This window comes from Neovison vison, chromosome 1 (genome assembly GCF_020171115.1).
Source record: "Neovison vison isolate M4711 chromosome 1, ASM_NN_V1, whole genome shotgun sequence".
Classification (NCBI taxonomy): Eukaryota; Metazoa; Chordata; class Mammalia; order Carnivora; family Mustelidae; genus Neogale; species Neogale vison.
This window is the reverse complement of record NC_058091.1, coordinates 191317777-191337869: the sequence shown is the minus strand read 5'-3', so window position 1 is coordinate 191337869 and position 20093 is coordinate 191317777. Positions and strand designations below refer to the sequence as shown.

At 35.8% G+C, this 20093-nt stretch overlaps 1 protein-coding gene and 1 long non-coding RNA gene across 3 annotated transcripts in view; one reads left to right on the top strand and one right to left on the bottom strand.

Moving 5' to 3' along the window:
• Nucleotides 1-8292: 8292 nt before the first annotated feature.
• The window catches only part of LOC122917182, a 13664-nt gene continuing 1863 nt past the window's right edge, over nucleotides 8293-20093 (top strand). The window contains exons 1-3 of the long non-coding RNA XR_006386360.1: nucleotides 8293-8446; nucleotides 15423-15534; nucleotides 16895-16976. This is a non-coding gene — a long non-coding RNA (uncharacterized LOC122917182). The remainder of the gene's footprint in view (nucleotides 8447-15422; nucleotides 15535-16894; nucleotides 16977-20093) is intronic.
• The window catches only part of GIN1 (gypsy retrotransposon integrase 1), a 25879-nt gene continuing 17190 nt past the window's right edge, over nucleotides 11405-20093 (bottom strand). For both annotated transcript variants that reach the window (XM_044264701.1, XM_044264709.1), the window contains 4 exons: nucleotides 17866-18057; nucleotides 17591-17767; nucleotides 16633-16918; nucleotides 11405-12088 (listed from right to left, as the gene is read on the bottom strand). In XM_044264701.1, coding sequence (XP_044120636.1) covers nucleotides 11814-12088; nucleotides 16633-16918; nucleotides 17591-17767; nucleotides 17866-18057 — 930 coding nt within the window. In that variant the 3' untranslated portion in view covers nucleotides 11405-11813. The remainder of the gene's footprint in view (nucleotides 12089-16632; nucleotides 16919-17590; nucleotides 17768-17865; nucleotides 18058-20093) is intronic.

Here is a 20093-nt window from a genome sequence, read left to right as displayed (position 1 = left end):
ACCAGGGGCCTCACTGATGAATTCTCTAGCTTCACACTTGTGAAAATGCCCTATAGCTGTCCTGCTTAGGCCAGCTGTCTACTCTTCCCCAGGGTGTCCTGCAACACTGCTTTCCTTGCTTAGGTAAAGACCTACAGATATGAGAACATTTTTGTTGTGTGTGGAAGTCTGCATTCCACAGCACAGTTTCTCTACCTGGTGACGTCCTCTTGCTGTACCCTCCTGCCCTCCATCTCACTGTCAGGTACATTTACTGACTACTTTGGATTCCACAGCTCAGGGGGCCCAAGTCTGTGACATTCAAAACCTGAAAAGTCTCCCAGAGGGGAGAGATGAGAAGCTAGCTATGGAAAGAAATGAACTGTGTGGGAGGAGAACAGAAAACATTCAGCTTTCTCCTCCTTCACTACCTTCAGTGCCCATTCTGTCTTCCCTACTTGTACATGACCAGTCTTTCAACACAGTTGGAATAAAATTCTTTACCACTGGAGCCAAACACAGCTTCCTGTCTGAGTGAACTGAAATACCATATTGTTTCAGAAAAGCTCTGTATCCCAATGATCTTGGCAATTCAGGTATCTTAGTAAAATACATACTATGCTAAGACTTTCAGGTTCTATTATGAACTGACTGGGATTCAAAGGAAGATTAAGGATGAAGGCTAATAACTTCAAGTTTGTGAGGTAGGATAGGACATATTCCTAAGAATTTCTGATTCTTATTCTGGAAAAAAAAAAGGTTCTGTCTCCAATTTTCAAATTGAAAATTGAGGTAAAAATAGGAAATTGATATTCTATATAAATTACACTGGATTGTAAATTCCTTAGCAAAGACCAAGTGCTATGTGATTACAAAATAATATGTTACTGCAAAGACTAATGTTCTATCTCATTAGGTTTCTATTGGCAGATGAGAATGAGATTCTTGAGAACTTGCAGGCTTTGTTTGTAGTCCCTTAAATGTGATGTTCACATCTGGTATACCCATCGAAAGGCGGAAGGGGGCCAAATGCTCTGCTGCCATCATTCATAAAGCTAGAAACCTTGCTTGAGCATCTGTTCGATTGGCCAGGTAATATAAATAATGCCACAGACTATGTATAATCAGTCACCAGATGTCTTGGATCACTACCTCAGCCAAGATTAACAAGAAATGTGGCAGGTCAATAGCAAGTACAGATCTCTGTAGCAAAGAGAATGTCTTGGCCTCTCCAAAGGGACACATATTAATTAAAGTTTCATTCTGGAGAGTTCCAAACTGTGCATAAGTGAATGCTGAATTCTTATCCCCAGGACTCCAGATTCATATCCAAATATCTACCCAGTGGATCTACTCAACGTATAATAAGCATCTCAAACTCAACACTTTCAAACTGAACTTCTCTTTTCTTCCCCAAACCTGTTCTTCCTAGTCTTCTTCATCTCCGTGCTTCTAGTCCTGCAAGCCTAAAAAGTTTAGAGTCCTCATAGATTCCTCTCTTCCTCTAAAAGCTATCTCTGGTGTCAGCAAATCCTGTTTACCTTTAAAATATAACCAATACTAACCATTTCTCATTGCCTCCGCTGCTATCCGGGCCGTCATCTCTCCCCTGAATTACCACAACAGCCTCGTAACCAGTGTGCCAGTGTGCTTCTTCTGACCATTCCTATTCCAGTTTGCAGAGTGATTATCTAAAACAAAAATAATAAGTCAGATCATGTCTCTTTTCTCAAACACTTCCAGTGAGCTCCCATATTAAACTAAAAACAGAGTCCATACAATGACCTACATGGCTGGACACAATTTATTTCACCCCCTAGCCTCTGTGGTCTCCTGCTATACTCCCCCTTATTCCATTCTAGGTCTCCTGGACCCCTTCTTATTCCTCAAAATGCCAGACACAGAAACACTACATTTTTCACTTGTTATTTCTTCTCTCTGGAATGCTCTTCCACTAGGTATACACATGGCTCCTTTTCTCATTCTATTCAGAATTTGTCATCTTTTCCTGTTAAGCTGATCTTTCTGCTCCCTATGATGTTTCTGATTTCATCCATGCTTTCTTTTTATGTAGCTTTAACCTACTCATTTTCATTGCATTTAGCATTCTACTGTACAAATATGTCACAATTTATCAATTCTATTGATGGAAATCTATGGTGTTTCCAATGTTTTGTTATTATGAAAAAAATCCTCTTATAAACATTCTTTTTTTTTTGGTTTTAAAAAATTTATTTTTTAAAAGTTAACATGTGCATAAAAGGAAACTGAAAAACACAAGAAGCAAAGAACAAAGTCATCCATAATCACAAGCAGTTTACAGTTTGACTTCTAGGTCCCATGTGTGTATCTACAAAAGTAAGCATTTTAATGTAATTAGGATCGTAGTTATGTATCATGCTTTTTTACACACCATGAATATTTACCATTTCAAAGTCCCCAAACTATAAGTATTTCGATAACCAAGAATACACTACACCAACTCCATCTGAAAGAGAAAAGTGTAATCCCGCCTTTCTCGGCGACAAAGTTTTCAGAAAGGACAAAAATGGCAACAGGCCTTTAGATAAAGATACTGGCAGGGTTACCATTAAAATACTGCATTCCCTTAATGAACATAGCTCCTGGTTCAAAATTGCTGGATTATAGACTTGCTGCATCTTCAGCTTTGCTTTGCGACATAAAGCTAAACTATTTTTCCAAAATAGTTGTGTCAATTGATACACTCACCAACTATGTATAACTGTATTATCTCCTCTACATCCTTGTTGATATTTTTAATTATTCCCAATATGGTAGTTTTAAATCATCTTTAATAAGGGTTTTGATCTGCATTTTTTTCTGGCTATTAATGAGGTTGAGCATCTTTTAGTATGTCGATTGGCTGTATCAGGATTCCAACAGGGAACAAATGACAAGTTAGATAATCAAAGGAACTAAGTACAAAGATGTACATGGAGTGTAGGAGAACCCAGTCTGTCCACAATAGTGTTGTTTCCACCCTAAACCCAAAAGGACAAGAAGAGGAAAAGGTTACTGAAAACCTAGAATAGTTCTTACAAAGCAGGAAACTTTGGCTAAAAGAAATAGCTAGAGTGAGGAAGGGATCAAGGAGAATATCTCAACTTCATTCTCCTCCCTCCTTCCGTTCTATTGTCAGGAAGCTTCATTGGCTAAATCCAACTGGAAGTCAAAGGGAATGGGAACTCTGCCAAGCCAGGATCCTGGACAGATCACAGGAAAAGAATGTAAAGTTGGTATGTAGGGGCAAACAAAAGATATCTGTAGGTGCTATTCATGTTCACTTTTCTCTCCTATGAAGTACTTGTTCAAGACTTTTGCCCATTTTTGCATTGGATTATCTTTTTCATATTGATTTATATGGATAATAATTTCTATTGCAAATGACTAGTTTTTCTCGTAATCCTTACGACTTTTCTTTTTTCTTGTCCTAATATATTGGCTAGAGCACCTAATACAATAGCAGTGACACCTGTCTTGTTCATGATCTTAAGGAGAATACTTTCAATGTTTTCCTCAGTAAGTATAAAGCTTACTATAGGATTTTTTCTTAATAACATATACTGTATCAGGATAAGGAAATGCTCTTTTGAGTTTGCCAAGAGTTTCCTGTTGCTCTTGTTGTTTTAAATTTCAAATGGTTGTTAATATTCAGTGAATATTTTTTTCTGCATCTACTAGATCCAGGGTCTAAAAACTAGTGTCCTCAAAGGCCAAATCCTTCCCACATTTTAAAAAAATAAAGCTTTATTGGAAAACAGCTACACATACCTGTTTAGTACACATGGCTGCTTTCACACTACAATGGCAAAAATGTGTAGTTCTATGGCCAGCAAAGCTAAAAATGCTTACTATCTAATTAGCCTTTGGCACAAGTTTGCCAACTAGATGATTATACAAGTTTCCTTTTTACTTCTGATCTTTTTGTTTAACTGGCTATTCTCAGAGTGAACACCCCAAATCCGCTCCTTGTCATTTACTGCTCCATTGCCTACAAGGCTTATTTTTACTGCTTGCATCCTGAAGCTTCCTTGCCACTTGCTTTTCCTGGAGGCTGACAAATGAGTGGAAATAGGGAGCCCCCATTGGTCACAGCACTGACCAGAGGTTCTGGCAGTAGACACATTCTTCTATGGCTACAAATACTGATGGTTAAACCCTCTTCCATAACTCCATCTCTCACTAAGCATTTCCTCTTCTTGCGCTTTCATTCCTAGAGGTTTCTGGCTCCTACTGGTCATCAAAGGGATGTCCAACTATCCCTCACTGGTTCCATTAATCCTTCTTTAAACTTTTCCTTAAATTTCTTTCAGTTATAGCTGTTTTTTGTGTTTCATCTCTTTCTTGCCGTGTCTCTTAGAAATGTAGCTATTAATTATCCAAATTGCTTTTCTAAATCAACCTTTAATTTTTGGGATCTACTACTCAATTGCTCATAATGCATATTGTTATAGGTCACTGTATTCAGTTTGTTTTTTATTCTTTTTTGTGTTTGTATTTGTATTTATTTTTAAATTTTTATTTTATTTAATCAATTAATTAACATGTAGTACATTATTAATTTCAGAGGTAGAGTTCAGTGATTTATCAATTGCCACATTTGTATTTATGGGAGAATAACTTGTTATTTTCCTTTTTCATTCTGTCCTTTTCAGATTTTGATTATTACAGTTATGTCACCCTCATATCAAGACTGAAGGAGTATTCTGTTTCTAGACTGAATAGTTTGTGTAAGATGTAATAGTATGTGTTCTTTTATGTTTGGCAAAATCATCTGGCTTATTTTTTTTTTAAATCACTGTCAGTTAAATTTTTTTAGAATTTATCCATTTTAATGTTTCAAGTTTATTGAAACAAAGTTGTAATATCTTCTATCTTTTAAATATATGTCTCATATCAGGTCCTGACCCTTTTTACCTCACAGTATTGTTTATTTATAAATTCCCTAGGTTTTTCTTAGTAGAATTGCTAAATTTTGCCTCAGTTCATGTCATTATATGTTCATTTTCTATTCCTGAGCTGAAGGCAGCGGCTTAACCCACTGAGCCACCCAGGCACCCCTGTTCATTTTCTATTCCATTAATTTCCATTACTCTCATGATTTCAATCATTCCATTTTCTTTAGGCGCATTCACTTGTTCTGTTTAGATCACATTAAATTACATTAACTCATTACTTTATAACCCTTATTTTTTTTTCCCAATATAAGCACATAAGTCATAAATTTTCCTCTAAGGACAATCTGAGCTGCATTCTACAAATTTTAAACAGCTTATCTGAGATATAATTCACACAGCATATAATTTACCCAGTTGAAGTGAATACCGTAACAGTTTTTGGCACATTATGTTACTCACTTGATGGTAAATTATAGTAAAATATATATAATATAGAAGTTGCCATTTTAACCACTTGAAATCTACCATTCATTGACATTAATTGTATTCACAGTGCTGTGCAACCATTACCACTGCCTATTTCCAACATGTTTTCATCACTTCAAACAGTAACTTTGTAATCAATAACCATTAACTCTCTTTCCCACTCCCCTTGGCCCTAGTAACTACTAATCTACTGTCTCTATAAATTTGCCCATTCTTAAATTTCATCAGGTGAAATCATACAATATTTGTCCTTTTTGTTTGGCTTATTTCATTTAGAATAATGCCTTCAACAGTCAATGACGTAGCATTATTCAGAACTTCATTCCTTTTGATGGCTAAATAATATTCCATTGTAGGTATATACTGCATTTTGTTTATCCATTCACTTGCTGATGGACACTTGTGCTGTTTCCACCTTTTGGCCACTGTGAATAATGCTGCAATAAACACTGGTGTTCAAATATCTCTTCCAGTCCCAGCTTTTAGTTCCTTTGAGTATATACCCAGGAGTGAAGTTACTGGTACATACAGTAATTTTATCTCTTTGAAGAACAGCCGAACTCTTTCCTTAATTAACTGAACCATTTTACATTCCTATCAGCAATGTACAAGGGTTCCAATTTGTCTACATTCTCATCAATACTTGCTGTTTTCCATTAAAAAATAGTGCAGCCGTTCTAGATGTGAAGTGGTATCTCATTGTGGTTTTGATTTGCTTTTCCCCAAGTACTAATGATACTGAGCATAGTTTCCTGTGCTTTCTGACCATTTGTAGATCTTCTTTGGAGAAATGTGTAATTGAGTCCTCTGTACATTTTTTTTTAAGGTTTTATTTATTTGACAGAGAGAGAGAGCACAAACAGGGGGAGTGACAGGCAGAGGGAGAGGTAGAAGGAAGCTCCCTGCTGAGCAGAGAGCCCAGTGTGGGGGCTTAATGCAGGGCTAGATCCTGGGATGCTGGGATCATGACCTGAGAGTTTTTATTCTTTTTAAATTTTTAAAAAAAATTATGAGTTTTTAATATATATTTTTTCTGCACTTTAGGTTTTGTTTTGTTTTTTTACATTACATAAATAGAAGCCATTACCTCTTCAAACCGTATTAATTACCCTAGGTAAAATTAGTGATTATTTAACATAGTTGGGTATGGCTTAACAGAGGTCTGACTCTAAGTCTTATTCTGAAAGCCTAGGCAGATTTGCCACTGATTTACTTCTAGCTATGATCAAGTCACATAAACCATCACTATGATCATTTTATCACTATTTACCACATAAAATTGAAAAAATGAGTAATATATGTATATATATTTGTAAGGATGAAATTCTAAATAAATAGAGAAAAACCCAGAACAAAACACTGCTCAGAAGCTGAGACTATAGATTTTGTATTATGATGCAATAGAAAAATGTGGTATTGGAGGAGAACTATTCCATCTAGTCTTTTTCCTCCATCACTATATGAAAGTGGTACAGGGGAAGGATTAAAGTCAGACCCCCTTTCCTTTAGTTTCTCCTGATTCTCCACTTCAATTCCTGAGACTTTCAGAACTAACAGAGGCTTCCTTGGGATACAGGGGAGAGGAACAAAGTTGTCATTGACTATCTGGTCTCCTCCAACTACCCACCAGCCAAGGCTCTCCTGTGTGCTCCTCACAAGACCTTCAAAGTCTGAACAGTGAGGTGGTCAGATACGGCAAGTCCCCTGGGCCCAGTGCCACTTAACTTCTAAACAAGTTGTGGCTGGGTGCACAAAGGAAGTACTATTAATGGGAATAAGGAAGAAAGGGGGTGAGGAGAACACTGAAGGATTGATTAGAGGAAGCAAAAGAGTCATTTTGCCTGGGCCTCACACTCCGGGCAAGCTACCAGTTTAGGTACTTTTTAATTTGATGGCACGGAATTGATCTTTGCCTGCTTAACATTAATTGTTAACACTGCACAAGGCTAGCATTTCCCACTGAATAATAAATGCACTTGTAGAAAATGAAAGTTTGAAAGAAGTTTGCTTTTTAAATGCTTAATTTCTTTTTTTAATTACTAATTATACTGGTTAGAAATGCCCATTGGAAGTGGCCCAGCCCTTTTTAGACATGTGAACAAAACACAGTTACAACTTTCTATCTAGTCAAACATAAGCAGAAGAGAATACTTACTTCTTTTTCAAGGCTTAACGTAGGGATCTGAACAAAATGTCTGTGCAAAAGGCTACCAATGAGATTTTAAGATTGAACGTAAGTAATGTATTCATTAAGAACTGTAGGTACTACTTTACTATCCAATTGGAACATAAGCTTTAGGAGTGTAGGGATTTTTGTTTCCCACTAATATAACCTTAGTACCAGAACAGTACTTGGAGCAGAGCAAGCATTTAATACATATCTTTTTTGCATGTATGAATGAATCCCATAGCTAAATATGTAATAAGTTTTCTTTTATAAATCTCAGTGAGTTATTTTTAGACAGTCACATAAAATTTTACACTGTAAATGTTAATAGTGATATTTAAAAATAACTTTTCAAGCCAAGATATTCTTCTCATTTAAAATATATTTCTCTTGTATTGTAGCTCAGGATCTCCATTTTCTACTATATCATGTTTTTAAGTATTCCTAAAAATACCACAAGGTGGCATACAAAACCTCATAGAGACATTTCTGGAATTCTATCAAAATTTTATTATAGACTTACAGAAAAACCACCCTGAAATCCAGGCAAGAGGGATTTGCTTGAGGGCTAGGATCTGTTCCACTCTAGCATATGTCTCTCCCTGCAGGGTGAGAAGATGACAGAACCCAGGGACATGCCCCTCTTCACCTGGAGAACCCCTTCCAAGGCCTTCCTGGTCTGTCTCAGAAGGGCAGGTGAAGCTGGAGAGCACATACCAAAGGTCAGGACTACTCAAGCAGTGCATCTGCAGGAGCTAGGTGGGTTGTCCTTGGGAGAAGATGGCACTGGGACAGAGGGCTCTCTGAGTCCATCTCTCTCTGTTTTGCCACACATTAGTGCAGGGCTTGAGGAGTCCAAGAATTCTGGGAACCTTAAGAAGGCATGTTTGTCAAGGTAGGAACAGTTTGTTAGTGTGATTTGTAACTTCTGATTATTTAGGTAAACGGTATGTGGACCTCCATTTTCACTGACAGAGCCCTGCAAACATTAGAGACAAGACTGCGTGTATACATAACTTGTTGATTGTTGTGTGTGTATTTGCTTACTTATAATCTGTACTTGGAATTCCTACTTTAGAATCCCAAGATTTCAATAACAAAATCAGCAGCCTATTTGAATAGCTTGTATTGGCTATCAGGATTTAAAAATTATTCATCAAAATGGCCTACAACAGAATTTGTAAACAAAGGTAAGTACAGCAGCTATTATAGTTATCTGTCACTATTTTGGTTTTTCTCCTTCCAGGAATATAGGAGGACTGTACTTAACCTATCCTTTGGTGTTAGGTGTGGCTATGTGACATTTATTTTAAATTCTGGTTTAGACTCTTTATAATAATTTTATTGAGATGTAACTCATATCATAAAATTCACCCTTTTATAGTGCACAATTCATTGGATTTTAGTATCTTCAGTTATGCAACTAACATCACTAACTTTAATCCTTTGTACCACTGCCACCTGTACCCGTTAGCAGAGTATGACAAGATTTGACCACTGCAATTTGAGTAGGAAGGTTGTATATAATGTGATAGCAAGTCTTTTCCAGAGTTAGTGCTGGGTTCACCACCCTGTCCCCTTGCCACGGTGGCTGGTGTATTCCACAGGTGAGGCTCTATCAGCCTGCATCTTGGAGGATACAAATGGAACCAACCATTAAGAATGTGGTTAAGAAATAAAAGTTTCATTATGTTTAGTTACTAAGAGTCTACCATGATCCATGCACACAGGATAAAGATCTGTTTCATCAGAAACTACTTAAAGCGGATTTTTTTTACAGTGCTTAGAAATTGTAATTATAAAATGACTCATTACTAATCACCCCCTTATAATGAAAAAGAGGCTGATTTTGAATGAGATGACTATTGAAGGAAAGTTACTTCATTTGAGCTAAAGACACTTAACCAATTATATTTACCATAGAGGGTCCAATATGACTCCATCATGAACTTTTGATCTGTTGATGGGAACAGGTATCACTATTTGGGACAACTATGCTCTAAGGTTTCCTTTTAGAATCCTACCTGGAATTTACTTGGTCTATGGTATAAGATAAAGCTCCAGATTGGTATTTTTTCCCTCCAATCGTTTACCCTCTAGCCTATATTAAACATAATCTTTCTTCTTAAATGAGTAATTGCAGTATCTCAGGTCTCCATTTTCGGTATCCTATCACTATTCAGTATGGTTGATACATAAAATGTGAGATATTCTATAGATCTTAAGCTATGCTCTATTCATGAATAATGAATGCTACCAGCATAGCTTAGGTTCCCATTACTCATCATCACTGCAAAATCATTATCAATGACGAATGCCCATTCTTTTCTTCTCTCTTCCTCTAACGTACTAGCTGCCAGATTAAACTCCCTAAAATGTAGTTCTGATCGTGACACTTCCCTATACAAAAACCTTCAACAGAGTCTCAGTTGGAGGAGCACTGGACTCTCTTCATTTGGGGTACTGAGTTTAATTAAGCCTTATGTTGTATGTAGAGTTTATATTAAACAAAACAAAAGAAGAAGTAAAAAACCAACTCAAAATCCAAACACAAACTTTAAAAAATCCTCAGAAAATTAAAAAAAAAAAAAAAAAAGGTAGCTAGGTATTGTATTACTTTGCTAGGGCTGCCAAAACAAAGTACCACAAACTTGGTTGCTTATAAAAAAGGTTATTTATTGCCTCACCAGTTCTGGAAGCTACAAATCTGATATAAAGATGTTGACAGGGATGATTCCTTCTGAGGGCTGTAGGAAGAATCTCTTTCTATGCCTCTTCCTTAGTTCTAGGTGATTTAATGGTAATCTTTGGCATTCCTTGGCTTATAGAAGAATCACCCAAATCTCTGCCTTCTTCACATGGCACTATCCTTGAGTCTATGCCTAAACTTCTTCCTTTTATAAGGACATCAGTCATAGTAGATTAAGACCTCATTCTACTGCAATATGACCTCATCTTAACTAATGTTTACATCTGCAATAACTCTATTTCCAAATGAAGTTACATTCTGAAGTACCAGAGTATAGGACTTCAACACAGGAATTTGGAGGTATACAACTCAATCCTTAACAGTATTCGAAGCCCTCCACTAGCTTTCCTACTTCCCTTTTCAGCTTTATTTTCCCATACCTTATTATGTCACCTTACACCTGAGGCACTGCAGACAACAAAAAGCTTTCTGTGAATCACTACAATACTTGTTCTGTCTGTTCATTTTTCTTCCTTTAATTCTTTTGGACCCTCTCATCACATCCTGTGCATTCTTCAAGGTCAAACTCAAATGATCCTTCTAATCCTTCTAAGCATAAACCCAAGATTTCTATCTAGAAATAACTTCTCTCTTTTTTGACTCCCTAGGTGTATTATTTGTACTTCTCTAATGGAATTTAGCATGTAATTTGTAACTTGTGTTATACATGGCTTGTATTGGCCTATAATCCTTACCAGACTGTAAGCCTCTTATGAAGATAAGATACACATCTAACTCATCCTTTAATTTTCTCACAGTATTCTTCAAAGTGCTTTCTAACAAATATTTGTTGAATAAAGTTATAAATATCATAGAGCTTATAGTTTAAAACCTCTGATACTATTTTATCATTAGTATTTACTTAAGACAGGCAGAAAAGTTTTATTAATGGGTACTTTTGACTTTAGTATGTTTTATGGAAATGCACAAATGTTTTCAAACCAATATATAGATTCAGATGCAAATTCTGAGCCTAAAAGGTGAAATTATCAATATCCTATAAGAGCCCATTAAACAACTCTAAATTCTTTCCTACAATATTATTTTTGAAAGTTCCAATGACACAGAAACAAACTTCACTTAATTCACTGTTACAGTTGAATAAATATTTATTAAGCCCATTCTAGGTAGTTCAAACTTGTTTTTTAAAGGGGAGAAATAATCCAAAAAAAACTGTAAACTGAAAACATGGTACCAACACCAGAGAAAGATCTGACAGTCTTGAGCTGGAATTTAGTTTCCTTCGTAAGAAGCAATCATACTTTGCTTATTCTATTCTCATAAGAGAAAGTGGGTTTCATATATTATATGCTTCCTTTGCCTTTATATATATGTACTGACACTTAAACATGACACAAGTTTAGATAAATTAACAGTTATAAAATAAACCTTCAGGATTTAGTCATTCAGATAATGGCAAGACACTTCTATACAACTTTTTTTAAGTGGAAAAGATAAAGATTCAAGGAGTTATACTTCTTAAACAATCACTTTACATGAGTTTTGATATTTACTAACTTAAGTACTCAAGGACTTGGTTTGAAGAGTCCAACAGACTGAAAGTCTGCTTTTCAAGAGTACTATGATCTTCTATCAATGGAGAGATTTTGGCATTTCTAAACTCTAACAGTTCACGATCTTTGCTTGATGTGAGTAATTCATTATCAACTACGCCAATAGTTGCATCTTCTACCAGAATATTTGCTTGGTATGCTCCAACTGGAATTTCAGGCAATCCAATGTAGTCGTGATCCGCCACAACTGAACCTTGTAAGAGATAAAGACTGTCTGAAAGAAGAAACATCGTAAGTTCACCTTTCAGAATTACAATTAAACATCATTTAAAAATTAAACAGTGTTAAATGAGGACGAAATCCCAAGTAATAAAAATTAACTATAAGATTAACTTCTGGTGGGTTCTCCTATCTGCTAAATAAATATACATGTCAAAGGGCAAATAAAATCATACATACATTTGACAGTTCATATATATAGAATTTGGGAAAGATCAAAGATTTTAAAAGAGCCAACTTTTCCCATTCTCTTGATCTGTCTTTGGCGGGTATGTGTGATGTGGTAGAAGTGGCTGAAGATTATGGTGAAGATTACAAGCAAAGTTATAAAACTCTGCTTTTGATGATAGGCTTTACATACTATTGCAAGGCACCTCTGAGTCAATTAATGGGATACCGAAAGATATTTAACAAATTAAATTGTTACATTTGTAACTTTGATCTTCAAATAATCCATATTAGAACAATAATGTCAAGTTGTTTATAATTAGGACAATAATATTGAGTTGTTTATAATATGAAATTATATACTATGATGAAGTTCCTAGCATCAGGCTTATATGACAGTTACTAGTGTCCGACTGATACAATATAGGTAAGTAAGCAGGCTTATATGTAAGTAGGCAGTTTAAAATGCTTAGCTTATTTGGGGCACTTGGGTAGCTCAGTGGGTTAAAGCTTCTGCCTTTGGTTCAGGTCATGATCCCGGGGTTCTGGGATCGAGCCCTGCACTGGGTTTTCTGCTCGACAGGGAGCTTGCATTGCTTCCCTTCCTCTCTCTCTGACTGCCTCTCTGCCTACTTTTGATCTCTGTCTGTCAAATAAATAAATAAAATCTTAAAAAAAAAAAAAAGCTTAGCTAATTTAAGCCCAATTTAATAACAAAATGTTCATGAACTTTTCAGGTGGAGCTAAAATCATACCAAAATACTGCCAAAGAATTCCCCTTGTCAGCATTTGGTTCTGTTTTGAGCAAACTTATCATTACTATCAGGAAAAAAAAATGTTTCATAAGAATGTTAGACTAACAGCAAAACAGGAGCAACTATTAAAAAAAAAGTTTAATGTATATAAAAGGATTCCTCCCTACCTGATATTTTAATTCATTACAACAAGGAATTCTTCCACCATAGATGATTAACTTCCTGGACCCCTGCCTTCTCTTTTGGGATTTTCTCCCAAAACATTAATGATTCTCTTTAAGATTTTAATAGCTTAAAGAACCCTCAAATTTTAGGTTCAAGAAATAGCAAGAGGAAGATTAATTGTCCATTAGATTAGAAGTCAAGGAAAGTTTCTCAGAGCAGATACATTTCCTAATAAACCCAGGAACACAATCTTATTCTACCCATTCTCGTACTAGTATGCGAAAAGCTCAATGAACCTATTCCAATCCTGTAAATTTACACACTTAAGAACTTTTTATTTAAAAACTTAAAAAGGTCAAAGACATGCTGCTTTCTACCCACAGATGGCCTAAGTGGAGTGGGGGTGTATGGACATTTAGTTTTGCACATTTTGTTCTTCATTAGGCAGAGTACACTTGGAATTTTAGTTTTGAGAGATTTTCCAAGTTTTACCCCACCAATTCTTATTCATGCAAAAGTAGTAATTAGACTAAAAAAGATGTAAGATACACATACTATGATGAAAACAAAAGCGTGGATAAATAAAGGACTAAGATTTGTTTTGTTTCATGAAAGCAGACCATAACTGCAGTAGAGAGAATAATGGGCCCCAAAAGATGTTAATGTACTAAAACTCCCTGGAACCTGTAAATGCATTATCTTATATGACAAAGGAGAATTAGAGAAGTGATGGAATTAAGGTTGAGAGCCAGCTGACCCGAAAGTAGGGAGATTATCCTGCATTATCCAGGTGGGCCCAAGGACAAGGGTCCTTAACTGTGGAACAGGGAAGAAAGAAGGCTGCAGTAACTGATGTGGAGAGGACTAACCTGTTATTGCTGGCTTTGAAGGCAGAGGCAAGAGACCACAAGCCAAGCAGTGTGGGCAGCCCCTAAAAGGTGGAAAAGGCAAGGAAATAGGTTCTTTTTGGGGCCTCCAGAAAGGAACACAGCCCCAGCAATGCCTGATTTTAGCTCCTGATTTATTGGAATTCCAAGCTATAGAACTGTAGGATGTCTTAAACCATTAAATTTACGATAATTTGCTATAGTATCAATAGGAGACTTATGAAATATGAAAACCATCTCAGAAACTGTGAAGGGCTATCAGTAGATGGAAATCTATAAAAACTCTTTCCCAAAACAAAACAATAAAACTGCTCAAAATCTATATTGGGTAGAATAATGAATCAGTAATATTTTCCTTTTCAGAGCATTAAGATTGCAAAGAGATACAACAGTGTGTCCTAAAACTTACTAAAATAATTAGTCTTGAAAAAGTACCTAGCATTGAACTGGACAAAATGACATATGCCTGCTTAAAATAGCAGAGAGAAATACTGTAGACCTAGTACTGAATGTGCTCCCTCTACATTATGTTCTAGATAAGAATGGATAAGTAGTTGGCAACAGAAGCTTATCTGCTTTGGAGAGTGAGTCTTTAACACAGCTACAAGATATCCCAGCTGGTAGTAGCAATGACAAGTACAGACAGACAAATTCATCGTTCTTTTGGCTATACCACTTCCAAATTTATGTCAAATGAAAGAGTAGGATTTAAGACATTCAAAGGCATCTAGTTCGCTTTACATTCAGTTCAAAGACTCTTTAAAATCAGCTTTTGAGGTAAAGATTTTCAGGACAATATGTGATACTGAAGAAAAAGACAGCAGAAATCACATTTATTTTGAACTTCTACAAAGAAAAGAAACACAAAATAAGGAACAAATCAAGAACCAGATTCCAGGATGGCCAGATCACACTTCCTTTGGTTAACAAGAAAAAACAATTTTACCCATCTCAGTTTCTTATATGTACACTAGTACTAATATTGTAATTTCCTTTATACCACTGGAAGAAATATCTACATAGAATTCAAGCATGAGGAAAAAATTAGACTGCCTCTGTTTAGAAACTGTTCTACTCAATTGGATTCTGAAATATGCAGCAGTAGCAAAATGTTTGGCCTCCTTTCTGAGAAAGTCTTTGGCAAGAGCAAACTGCAAAATGTTGAAGCAGATCCTGAAATAGCAACATTTAAAATGTAAATTTTGTATTAAGTAAGGAAGGCTAACACTTTAGAAGGCAGTGAGTCCTGAATGCTGAGGTTAGGGAGAAAATCTTGCTAGAGAGAAAAAGATAACATGTATCTACATAATCTTTTTTTTTTTTTCTTTTTTTCCCCCTACTTAATTTACATAAGGCAGAAATCACAAAGGGCAGCTCAGTACTGAGAAATACAAGGAATGAAAGTGCTGATCTTCCAACAAAGAGAACACAGGTGCTATGAGGTTTCAGAATTACAACAGTCCAAGGTAAGTTTATTAATATAGCAAACAGGCTGTCACAAGGAGAAGGAAAGGTACTAAGAGTTTTTAACTTGAGAGTTTTGATACAGATCAGAAGCAAAGTTGAGCTATTTACTGAGCAACCCCCTTGAGGGGGGGCTTTATCCTAAAAAAATAAGGTAAGATTAAATACTGTTATTTTTCTTGTAATATTCACTTATGCCTATTAAATAACTCAGTTGTTTAAAAATGTACTAAATTCACCTTCTATTAATTGTTACTCATATTTAAGGGATATCAATACTTTATTTTTCTTTATAGGAAAAATTAGCTGGCTGAGGTACCAATTCACTTCCTCTAAGCTAACTACCCCAGAGAAACTCTAGGGAGCGGTTACAATAGGACAAAATAAAACAGTCTCCATTAAATGGGATTTAATCTGAAAGCCATAGCAAAATGTAATTTGTCTCTTAATCTCTGAAAGAAAGGGTTAACAAAATCAGGATATCCTTCTGACTGTTCAAAACCACATCTGGGGTCAAGTTCAACCTTGTTCAGGCTATCACCTCTTCTTAAAGCACCTTACTTACAGCATTTTGGTTACACCCGACCTTACAGCCTCCCCTGCACCTATCATGACCTGACTATGGCATAACATACAAAAATTAATCACTTTTTTAAAAGTTCCCTAGTATATTTATCTCAAAACAGAATTCTGGATAGTATGTTTGGTTTTGGCAACATTTATCTTAGTTGGTATTTTCTCATGTTAAACCGAGACACAAAGTGACAAAATATTGTGAAAGTGAAAATTGAGAAGATGTAATTCTTCCTTCTGTGAAACAGGTCTAGTATCTCCTACATGAACTATGGGTAAATGTGTGAAAAGTACACTAGAAATTAGAATAAGATCTCTTACAACCCTGACAGTTTCAGAAGAGTTACTCTAATAAAAGAGAATACCTGAGATCTAAAACATACCACATCTTATAAAAATGAGAAGGGAAAAGAAAACCTAACCGAGAGAAGGGGTTTGGGCTGGGTTGGGGGTGGATTCTTATATTATTTTTAACTTCTGTCCTCATTCACAGGAAGTAAAAATGTAAAGAATTGACAGATGCTTACCTTGTTCACTGGACTCTCTTATATAGGGCTTAAGATGGGACATTTTGATAGGTCTTTTAAGTCTAGTCCCAGTGTTGTCTCTCAGAACAGCACATCCACTTTCTGTAATATAGTCTATGACACAAGGACCAACCCATTCAGACTGGAACCGACCATCCTTCCACCAATTTTTCCTTTGTCTTAAAACTTCATGACCCACTTTCAAATGAAATGGATTTAATTGCTTTGGTTTCTTTTTAACAATGATCTTGCTTTTATTTAGTTCATCAGGATTGCTGTTCTCCAACTACAAGAGCAAAATAAAACAGAAAACAAAGGGATGAAAGAGCTGTAGTTTCTTGAAGGTAAATGTAGATAACAACAAGATGGTCACTGCTAATACAAAGCAGACATGAATCCCATTTATTTTATTTTATTTTTTAAAGATTTTGTTTATTTATTTGACAAAGAGAGACGAGTGAGAGAAGGAACACAAGCAAGGGGAGTGGGGGAGGGAGAAGCAGGTTCCCCACTGAACAGGGAGCCAATGCAGGGCTCGATCCCAGTTCCCTGGGATCATGACCTGAGCCGAAGGCAGATGTTTAATGACTGAGCCACCCAGATGCCCCACCATTTAATTCATAAAGTCATATTTCAAAACCAGTATCATTACCCCAACTTTACAAAGAAGTTAAACAGATAGGTTAAGTAATTGCCCAAATCAAACTGGAAAGCAACAAGACTAGGAATATGAATTCAGCTCTACTGGATTCCAAAGAACAAAGCTTTCCCATTACTGCCTCTCAAAATTTTATAGCTAATAAGCATACTGCGTAATCAAGACAAAAGCAGAATTTAACAGAAAACAAAATCTGGCTTAATATATCGTATGTATGCCATATGTGTGTGTGCATGCTGAAATTTTTAAAATTACTTCATGAATTTTTAGACTATAGAGTTTTCTATTAAATAGAATCACCTGTCTTGCTGAAGTTGTCTTATTCTCCGTTATTTTATCAGCTTCTTTAATTGCACCTAGAATTTTGGCAAACATACTTGTATCATCACCATCCACTTCATGAAGAGCATCTGAAGTCTCAGGCATATAAGGATTGCGATTAAACATTTGAAAATATGGTGTATTTTTAGGAGGCTCCTATTTTAAGGAAAACAGACAAGGATTTGTAATAAAATATTTAAGTAGCCAAACAACAGTCATAACTCAAAAGTACAGAATCATAAAAAGACACATACCAAGTGAGTTACATTAAACGCAAATGAAATGGCTGATAGGTGATCATCCCAGTTGTTTGGGTGGTCAGCACAGTGTTTAGAAAGAAATGCTTTGATTGTGCTAGGTGTACTTTCAGTCGGATTCATGGTTTGGGAGGTATGAGAAATTACAATTTGCTTTGTGCCGAACAATCCACACAGTTCAACATTGATCTGAAAAATATATAAAACAAAGTTGACTTTAAAATTTGTATTTTACTTTTCCCTTGACTGAATGGCTTCAAAAGAATCTGAATCTTGCCGTTTTCACTGAACCATACCCACTCTATATAAAAACATACATACTGTATTTAAAACAGCAGTTACCATTTAGTGAGTCCTTACCATCTACTGGTAAATACCCTAGATGCTTTACATGACTGTCATTATACCTTAAAACAATCATGAGTTCTCATTAACCCCCTCTTAAATATAAGAAGTTTTGGGAGGCTAAATTCCTTGCCAAACATACATGTACAGCAAGAAAATGGAAGTACAGAATTTAACACTAACTCTGAGTTCATATAACATTTTAATTCAGCAGACAATTTTTCAAACAAACACTAGATCACAAATCTAGTTAATAGTTACGTGACTTTGGCAAGTAACTAAGCTTCTGTGTACTCCGTTTCCTCATCTGTAAAATGAGGAAAATCCTACCCAGGACCCTTTTGAGAATTATATGAGTACATGTTTGTAAAGTACCTAAAACAGTTATTGGCAAGTATTAAGCACTTTATAAATTGTAATGTTACTATTATTGTTGTGGATTTATTATCTGCAGAGCCTAAAAAAAAGTCCAAATGAGTTTAGAAACTTCTAACAATAAGCAGTAAAATAAGAGTAAAATAGTCTATTTTTCCTACCTTATGCCTCAGAGTATTTTTTTTTATTATTTTTAATTGGGTAAACTTTTGGTTAATAAACTTGTCTTTTAAAAGATTGTATTCTTGTTGCCTAATTGTAAGAAGACAAGTAGTACCACAGTAACAAAAGAGGTAGAGCTAGTAAAAAACGCACCAAAACCAAAACCACATTTCCCATGCTTCCTTGTAAGGAAGGAATAGTCATGTGATATAGTTTTGGTAAAAAAAATGTAAGTGGGAAGTTATTGGGCTTTTAAAAGTTGTTGGGTAGATTCAGCTGCTACTAGGTATTTTTGTCTATTGTCCTCCCCATTCTTTCTGTCTGAAACACAGATTTTTGTGGCATGGCCTCTGGCAGCCATATTGTGATCCTAAGACTGAGTCACATCTCAAAGATGGTAGAAGAGAAAACTAGAAGCATGGGTTCCCAAAGACATTCAGGTTAGCCTTCCAACCCTAGACCATCTGGTCTTCTTTTACTTTTTGGAGTTTATATATTAGGCACAAGATGAGTTCTCTCACTTGTAGGTAATACATTTCCTAGCTGATATTTGTACTAATTTAGGCTACTTCCTTTTAATCTTTTTTTTTTTTAAGATTCATTTATTTATTTGAGAGAAAGCATGAGTTGGTGGGGGGGAGGAGGAAGCAGAGGAAGAGGGAGAGAATCCCAAGCGGACTCCATGTTCTGAGTGCAGAACCTGATATTGGACTAATCCTAGGACTATGAGATCAAGACCTGAATGAAACCACAAGTGGGATGCTTAACTGACTGTGCCACCCAGGAACTCCTCCTTTTAATCTTTTAATTCAAGAGTAGTTAAAAAGATATCCTAGAAAAAAAAAAAAAAAATCCTAGAGGGGCGCCTGGCTGGTTCAGTAGATAGAACATGCAACTCTTGATCTTTGGGTTGTAAGTTCAAGCCCCACATTGGGTGTAGAGATTACTCAAAAATTAAATCCTTAAAAACAAAAAAGAGAGGGAGAGAAATCTCAGAGAATTGGTGTCATTTGGGTCAGCCTCAATCTGAAGTCATAACCAGTGGTTTTAAATGACTGAGCTCTGGAAGAGGGTCAAACCACTTCTTAGTTTCAAGAGGCTGTTGCCTAAGAATGATCCAGTGAATTCATTTGTGGGATGCCAGCCCGATATCCTAACCCCAGAGCCTTTTTTCTCCCATCAAACCAGACATTCTATTAGTTGTTACAATTTTGGTTTTCCATAGACATATTTTTAAAATCAAAGAAGTAGATTTTCCTTTGGAAAGTGTATTTTCTTTCCTTCAGAGATTTACAAAAAGTTCATGCAGTTTATTGAAACATCTGTATTTCCATCCAATTGTG